Consider the following 8,288-nt stretch of genomic DNA (forward strand, 5'->3'; position numbering starts at 1 on the left):
AGTATAATAATACTACATAAAATATTTATTTATTTGTTATTTTAATTTTGATGCACAGATACTAGTAAGAAAACTGGGAAAACACAAGCGAACATGTTCTCACTCTGTTCAAAATCAGGTGATTTACCCCCCCTGTGCTCAGGACAAAGATTTTAAACCAATTTGTGATTAGCATTTTTCATAGCAGTTTTATTCAGGATTACATTTAAGATCAAGGCTAAATTTTAATTTATTCCGCTCTTACAGCAGCACTTCCAGTGCAGCCTGGGGCGTTTCCAGCAAAGAATATTATGATATTTCTGCCAAAAGAGCCCTGTAATGTCAAGCTGATGGTGGTGTTGAAGTTTCTGAAATGTCATTTGCAGAGACTGCTATGAAAAATTTGAGGTGGGAGTTCTTTTAAGATGGCAGTGATCCACTTTGTGCTTGGCCTATCTTGGATTAACTGTTAGCTCTTTAGTTTGTAGGAATAATTTTTCTGCAGGTAAGATGTTAACTGGTCATAATGTTGCTACAAAACATCACGTTAAAAGCTCTGAACTAACAGGTTTGGGAATTAAAAAGGTAAAGAACTGGGCCCCCCCCCCCCACACACACACACAGACTTTAATCGTTCTGTTTTTTATGACACTTGTTAAACCATAACAGTGTTCTAGAAACATTTATGTTCCACATGTTTAATTTGCCTGTGCTAATACACTTATTCAAATGAATGCAAACTCCTTCAAACACATGGCAATCAGCCAACCTGCACACACACACACACACACACACACACATTCCGGCACACAATAAGAGCTTTCCAGTCCCATTACAAATATCGGCACATATCCAGTACGAGTCGATGACCTGCTGACACGGATCGATGACATCCGCTCCAGGCTGAGGCTCATACGTTCACCACTCATGGCATCCGTTAAAAACGCCACCAGTTTATCCACAAAATGTGCTCTTAACCATGATGGCAGCATGAATTAAACCTAAGATGCAATTTAAATAAACTTCACAGAGAAAAGAGTTTGTGTGTGTGTTGCTTTCGTAACAGCGAGATTCTTTAATGACGTAGTTTATGTGGAAAAACTCGAGAGGGCTCAATCCTCTCAGTCACTTGCTCGTAGCCGTAACTTTACTCTTAAAACATTAATATATGTTTCCAGATGAGCTTAAGCAGAGTCTCAGGATATACTTTATTCATATAAGTGACAGCAGCAATGTGCCAGCGCTGAAAAATGAATGAGACATTTAAAGAGAGCTTCCTCTGAATCAGCATTCCCTCCTGTGAGAGCAGCCTTTCAGTCAATGAAATGAGAGCAGCAGTAATGCTCCTCTGTGCGAGACAGATACCCTTTAACATACAGTATATAGTAGCATCCTGCCATTCCAGAGTTCAATTAAGGTGGCCTCGGCAGCTCAGAGAGCCGGTTGTGGAGTTTGGGTGTCACGGTGTTGTGTTGTGTGAGCTCACCGAACGCTGACAGGTTCTCCCCAAGTGGGACAGAGCAGGCGGATAGATTAGCTAGAGGCGCTCGCCCTCAAAGGTGTCTGTGTAAAAACCAGTGACAGGATGATAACAGAAAAAACGTGTTCCTCCCAAGGCATGCCATATTCCTCTAATATAGCAGAGGATAACCAGAGGCCATGCCTGAAGACTGACGACAGGTGCATTGATTTAATTTTACCTGAGCAGTTTTGAAAAAAGTTCAGACGGGCTTTACTTCTCAGTGCTCTCACATGTCAGGCCAAATGTAGTGTTCAGGCTGCTCTTACATTACAAATAGTATAATTTAATTTGTGTTTCGCGTTGCTCAAATGTAACTGAATTGTTGAAGGGGTCCAAAATATAGCAATGAAGATCTTTGTCTCAATTTGTGTTTTTTTTTTCTTCTTGACATTACAATAACTAAACTTTGAAATCATTTAGTTAGTATTGTGACAAGGGTCACAAACAGATGCTGCTGGATCATTCCTCGTTAACTCAGCCAGGAATTTACGTCTAATTATTTAAATAAATATACTACTGTGTAAAGTATTCTTGATTTTATTATAGAGTTAATAAGTAACTGACCTTTAGGAGTTCCAATTGCTTCTATTTGGATTAAATAGCTTTATCTGTTTGAGACATTAAAGCATATTTATCAAGCTAGAATGCAAATCAACTCCGATTGATGCACACATATTAATCTGGCAGGGACAGAGAATTTTGTTTTCATTTTGCTAGCAATGTTCTGCAGACATGTGACCTTGCAGAGTCTGTTTAACTGAACAAGCTTTATCTTAAAGACTTATATTTAGAACATATCAGCCCACTTGTGCTGGTTTTGAAGTGGTCTATCTTCCATAACCACTTTCAGTGTCAGATGTAATATTTTAAATTGGCTTTTTGAGCAAGTTCAGACTTTCAGACTATGTTTAAATCCTGTCATAACTGTAAACATACATTGTTGATCTGCAGAACTCTGGACTTTTTGTCACATTTGACCAACATTTTTTTAGATAAAAAGCCACTAAAATAATCCAAAAGACTAAAATGATTTTATCACACAGTTGTTGCCGACTGTAAACTGTCAGGAAAAGTTTGCAGCTTGGGTTTAGTGACAAGTAAACAAAGCAGTTATATTCAGTGTGATTGTCAGTTTGTTGCCATTTTTCTGTGTGCTAAACTCCACACAAACACATGGTGGCAGCATGAGTACATAGAAAATATTTCATCTATAGTTTCAGTAGCACCAGCTATATTTATTCTGTCATGGCAAAAGGTAGTACACAGAAAAGTGTAGTTTTATTTCCGCTTTAGCTGAACTGAAGTAAAAATGTAATTACTTTGGTTGGTGTTTGTTGATTTGTACTCCGTATTTTTCAACTATTTTGGCTCTTTTTTTGAATGGAATTTAAAATGTTTTTTGGCGAATCAATTTCAGTTTGGCTATTTATCCTCTGTTCAGTTTGGTAGAGATTCTGGCAGAGCTGGTGACTCAGCCTGCCAGAATCTGTGTCCCATTCAAAACTAAATCATGATCTGGGAGATATTTTAATTAAACTCTTGAAATTCTCAGTCCTTTGTTGAGGAGGGAATCCAGATTTTGGCAGTGGAATACTCTCTAACCTGTTGTTAAGCGCACTCTGCTTAATTAAGAGGATATAAAATAAACCCACTGTGTGTCTGTACTGGCAGCTTGAAAGTGTTTATTTAGATGCAATTCAAAATTTTGCTTTCATTTATGGTTTTGTGGATCTGTTTTATATCATGCATTCACTAGCTATTAAAAAATGTTGTTTACAAAAATAATGTAGATAACTGTTTACAGTGATATAATCAAGAAGGTGCATTTTCAGTGTCCAGCAGACATAACTTTAAGAGATGTGTAACAGTTACAACAAAAAATTGTATATATGAAACATCTCTGCCCTGGTTTTTCAGCTGATGTCAGAGAACAATAAATTACACTCTCAGCACAATAAACTAATACAAACAATCACACAACAAATAAAAAGGTGTAACTATTTTGTGATTTACGTGGTTGAAGTCAATGCATAGCCATTTATATCTGCTTGGGGAAACAAATTTGTTCAGGGATACTTGGATATTTTCAGTTTAAAAACCCCTTTTGTAAGACTAAAATCCAACTTGGAGCAGACAGACCAGATATGAACAGAACACAGAAAAAAAAGACAGAGAGGAGACATACAACAGGACATTTTCTCCAACATGGTAGGCTTATTATTCTCTGTGTCTATAAGCTACATTTGGATGTAATTATTTTTTTAGTTTTCCTTCTGTCCTCCACTTGTCCACTTTCCTAATTTGTCTTTATTTTTTTTAAAAACACACTGATTTTGCTATGGGCAGGTACAGGGACAGAAAATGAGCGAGAAAGCAGCCAAAGTCCAAAGAGAAACTTTGAAGGACCTTCAGAAATCTGAGGAAATATATGGAGACCAGAGTAGAAGATGACATGGAGGTCTGACTCTTTGGAAACAAAATAAAAGGAAATTAATAGAGGTTTAAAACTTTTGCACAATAAGCCCTTTATGAACACATTCTGCCTTTTCTATTTTAAATGTTTTTTTAGTTGCATTTTTAAAAACAACTAAATTGTTACGCGTCTCACCGGAAGTGAATCTCTTTTCACATCCGGGTTACACACTGTTTACAATCGAGATGCTAGCGAGCTAATGCTAAGTGTCGAGAGAGGAAGCTGTACTTGCGTCGTATTCATTTTCCATGCGGCGTAAATCCAAATGGCATCGCAGATCCCTATAACCGTGCGGACACAGCCGCTCGCCGCCGGCAGCCCTGCGGTCCTCCGGGTGAAGAAACGACCCGGGAGTCCGGCGGCTTCAGGCGCTCCGCAGGCCGCCGGGAGCAGCGGCGGCGGCGGCGGGAAGAAGAAGAAAGGCCCGCTGGCACTGGCAGCGACACCGGCTACTATAACACAGGTGACACAGAACTGAACTCTCTCACACTCCAGTGGAAATACTTATTTTTAATTAAAGTGAGGTTATTTCTTGCTAATGTTAAATATATTTATTGTACAGGCTTGACGTGTTTTGCATAAGGAAATAAAACTCAGGTTTTAGAAGCTGACAAGTGGCTGACAGACCCTGAGCTGCAGACAGAACCTACAAATAATTGCATATTATGGCATCTGTGTAAATATCAACTACAATAACCACCTGACTTTTTTAATGGTTGGAGTATTCAGGTTGTTGGTATGCACAGAAATTAATAAATAATGATTAGTTCTTTATGTGATTCCTATATCCCATGTAGACAGCTCTGATTAGCTTTAATGTATACATACATATACACTCTTCAGTGTACATCCATCGCATGTAAAACGTATCTGTAAATCAAATGTGTTCTGTTCTGGTCTTCAGGTAACAGCAGTGGAAACGGTGGCAGAGATCAAGGTTGTTGGTTCCGTAGACATTGGTCCAACCTCCTCGGAGTCCACGGCGAAGCCTCCACCTTTCAAAGACCATACGTTTATGGTGAGATTCGGCTTCCTCCTGAATTTACAGTTACCTCCTGTTGGTGCTTCTTTCTCAGCGGTCTCTCTCTCTCTCTTTTGTTTTCTTCCTCCATCTCGACAGCACTCTGGGATCGGTGGAGCAGCAGCAGGCAAGAAGAACCGGACCTGGAAGAATCTCAAACAGATCCTGGCTTTGGAGCGGACTTTACCCTGGAAGCTAAATGACCCTAACTGTGAGTTTCTTTGAAATTGTTTTATTTTATCTTGCATAAGCAATTGACTAAATAGTTTTGCACAAATACTTTTTGAAAGTCTGTTTTTTGTTGTTCTTTGCAGTGTAGTTGATGTCAGAGAGATGTTCCTAATGCATAATTATTGGTTCCATTTATGACCTTTCTCTGTTCACAGACTACAACATAGATGCTCCTCCGTCTTTAAAGCCTGCAAAGAAATACTCCGACATCTCTGGACTTCCTGTGAGTTGAACAAAGTCAGCATTAATTCATTCAGTTCTTGCACAAAGCAAACAGTGAATGTTATCTCACGTATTCTGTTAGGCAAACTACACCGACCCACAGACCAAGCTGCGGTTTGCCTCCACTGAGGAGTTCTCCTACATTCGGCTCCTCCCCACGGACGTTGTCACAGGGTACCTGACCCTTCGAAAGGCCACCTGCATCGTACCGTGACGGCTGAGCCAAAACTCGAACCGGGCTTAAGTCAGTAGTGAGCTCTCATCAGCGGATGAAGCTGCGCTGAGAGAGCAGCTCCCAGCTTCAAACACCAGGACAGTTACAGGTGCAGGTGTTAGCCGCTGCTACGAAGCAGGCAATCTGAGTCAGAACTGTTTGTGACTAAAGAGGTTCAACAAATAGGAAACAAATGTTTTTCTTTCCTTCACAGAGAACACTTTGAACTGTTGGTGAGTGAGTCAAAATGCATTTTCCCAAAAAATATTTGATGTTTTTTCCAAGAAGAAAAATGTGAGCTTGTCGTGGATTTACTGGAGTTGTTAGTGTTGGACTGCAGATGCTGCATGCCACTTTGTATTAAGTCTGTTTCCAGTGTGGAAATGAAGTCAGGTGTGGAGGCAAAACATTTTATACCAAGTTTCTGGAATTCTTATTCATCAGCAGTTGGTTATATTTATAAAGTGTATATTAAAAAAAAAGATTTAATTTTGTATTAAAGTGTTTTTACGTTTGTCTGTCTTTACCACCTGCACTTTTTATTTATACTTTGTTAGAGTCCATTGTATTGGCAATGGAAACAAAAAAAAAACGCTTTCAGTCTGACTTTTGCAGCAGTCACACATGTTGGATGCACTGCTGGCTTTTAAACCCCAAACCTCTCCATCCACCACAGCATTTAACTGTTTTCAGATCTTTTATTTTGTGCAGTAGTAGGATAAATCTTGGCCTGGATAATTATTTTTTGTTCTAGACTTCCAAACAGTGTAGGTGCATTAAAGACAACTGATTTCATGTTTCAACGTCACAGCTTCACTTCATGCGTGCTTTTCACTCAAACGTCTACTGTCTTATTAATCAAAATGACAACATGAATCTGGTCCAACACACAGAATGTCTGATGAGGATGTTAGGCAAATGTTAAGAACATAAATGCCCCTGAACAGTTACAGAGGAAATGTGTATCTGACTCTAGGCCAGCGATGACACCCACCCACCAGGATGGAAAACGATGTGAAATAAAGAACAAAAAATGTTTTGGTGTTCAAGATATTTGGCATGCATTTCTTATTTTAAATTAATCCAAAACATCCAAAAACATAAACAATTCGAGTTTAATTTTGTAATGTTTTAATTTATTAATTTATTGGGTAAAACAGTCCTTTTGAGACTTTATCAGTCTGACAACTTATTCAGATTAAACAACAAACAATCTAATAAAAAATTTTGACAACCTTCACTCCTAAGGCTGTTTTTGTCCCACTGGGTATTTGGGAGGTAAGAGAAGATAAAATATTCTGTATTTTAATAATAAATCGATGCTTCTGGTGTTTGAATTTGTGCATTAATGACATCAAGCACAAATTCACAACACTTTCTCAGCAACCTTTTATCAATTTGTTTCAAACCAAAAACCAACTGTTAATTGAAAAAAATATTAAGGTATGTTCATGTTTGGGGATAAGTTAAAGAATATGATTTATTACGACAACATGAGCAAACAACATCCTAATCTAACGACAACGGGTTCTGAAACATCATGTTTCTCATTATAGAAAATCAACTTTTGTCCAAAACACACAACTCCTGCAAAAGCTATTCTACTTTTAGCAAATGAACGCTCTTCCTCTTGGCTGAGTGTTAACTTCCTGCAGCTCTGAACTCTGCTGAAGCTGATGAGGGCAGTATAGTATATCTATTAAAGTCAGAACAGCATTTTCATTCCTGCTGTGGCATCAAAACCCAACATAGTGATTAATGAACAGTGTCAGGGCTTTCTACTACCCAAGCACACAAGCCAGCAGAGTGTGTCTCAGTGCATGTGCAAGCAGGTGTTTGTGCTTTTGGGAGCTTGCTCGCTGAGAAACAAAACAAGGTAAGGGTTGACTATTGTCACAAGTTCTGATAGTCGTCATATAAATGTATTTATACACACCTGCATCTTGTTATGTAACACATTTCTACATTTCTGCTAATTTGCATCTTTCTATGCAGAATAGCACTTGTTGTTTTTTTTTTTTTTTTTTTTTTTTTTTTTTTTTTTTTGTAATTGCAGCTGCACGTCTTTACCACCAGGGTGCGCCAAAACTCTGTTCAGTCTGCCATCCAAGTGTGTTTGTTGTCTTTAAAATGAACCAATGAAAGTCACAGTCAAGGATTTAAAAACAAAAAAAAAACAAAAACAAACTGCTGCTTGGAAATGTGCGAATGCCTTTTAAAAATCAGTAGTGGTTAATAAATATTACAACCTTGTGAGAAGCCATCATAAATAAAGACCAAATTACTAATATAATTTAACCCACAAGCACCTATAAAAGGTTAGGCTCATTTCTACTGCGGTGGATAAAGAGTCAGTGAGAAACTGAGCAGATTTAAACCAGCGGATGACAATCATTACTCTATTTAGCGTGGACGTGGAAATGGATGTCAGCAATTTCCAGCTCGATCATATAATAACCCTCATTATGACACTGATTGTGCGGAGCATCTTTGTGATAGAGGATGTGGCACCTGCTGCACCGCTCAAGAGCTGTCATGGAGCGACACACACTGGCTAACTTGAAATCAATGATAAAACCCTCTGATGAATTTCTTTTAGTGTTTTTACTTTGCAGAACTTGTACAA

The 8,288-nt window shown here is 38.5% G+C and overlaps 1 protein-coding gene across 1 annotated transcript; it reads left to right on the forward strand.

Annotated features, from left to right (window-relative positions):
* The first annotated feature begins 4,125 nt into the window (after nt 1-4,125).
* Nucleotides 4,126-6,291, forward strand: ino80c (INO80 complex subunit C). The gene is made up of 5 exons (XM_017424978.3): nt 4,126-4,437; nt 4,879-4,992; nt 5,095-5,206; nt 5,382-5,449; nt 5,531-6,291. The coding sequence occupies exons 1-5, from the start codon at nt 4,240-4,242 to the stop codon at nt 5,660-5,662; spliced, it is 624 nt and encodes a 207-aa protein (XP_017280467.1). The 5' UTR covers nt 4,126-4,239; the 3' UTR covers nt 5,663-6,291.
* Nucleotides 6,292-8,288: the final 1,997 nt, after the last annotated feature.

The sequence above is a fragment of the Kryptolebias marmoratus genome, linkage group LG16, assembly GCF_001649575.2.
Source record: "Kryptolebias marmoratus isolate JLee-2015 linkage group LG16, ASM164957v2, whole genome shotgun sequence".
Taxonomy (NCBI): Eukaryota; Metazoa; Chordata; class Actinopteri; order Cyprinodontiformes; family Rivulidae; genus Kryptolebias; species Kryptolebias marmoratus.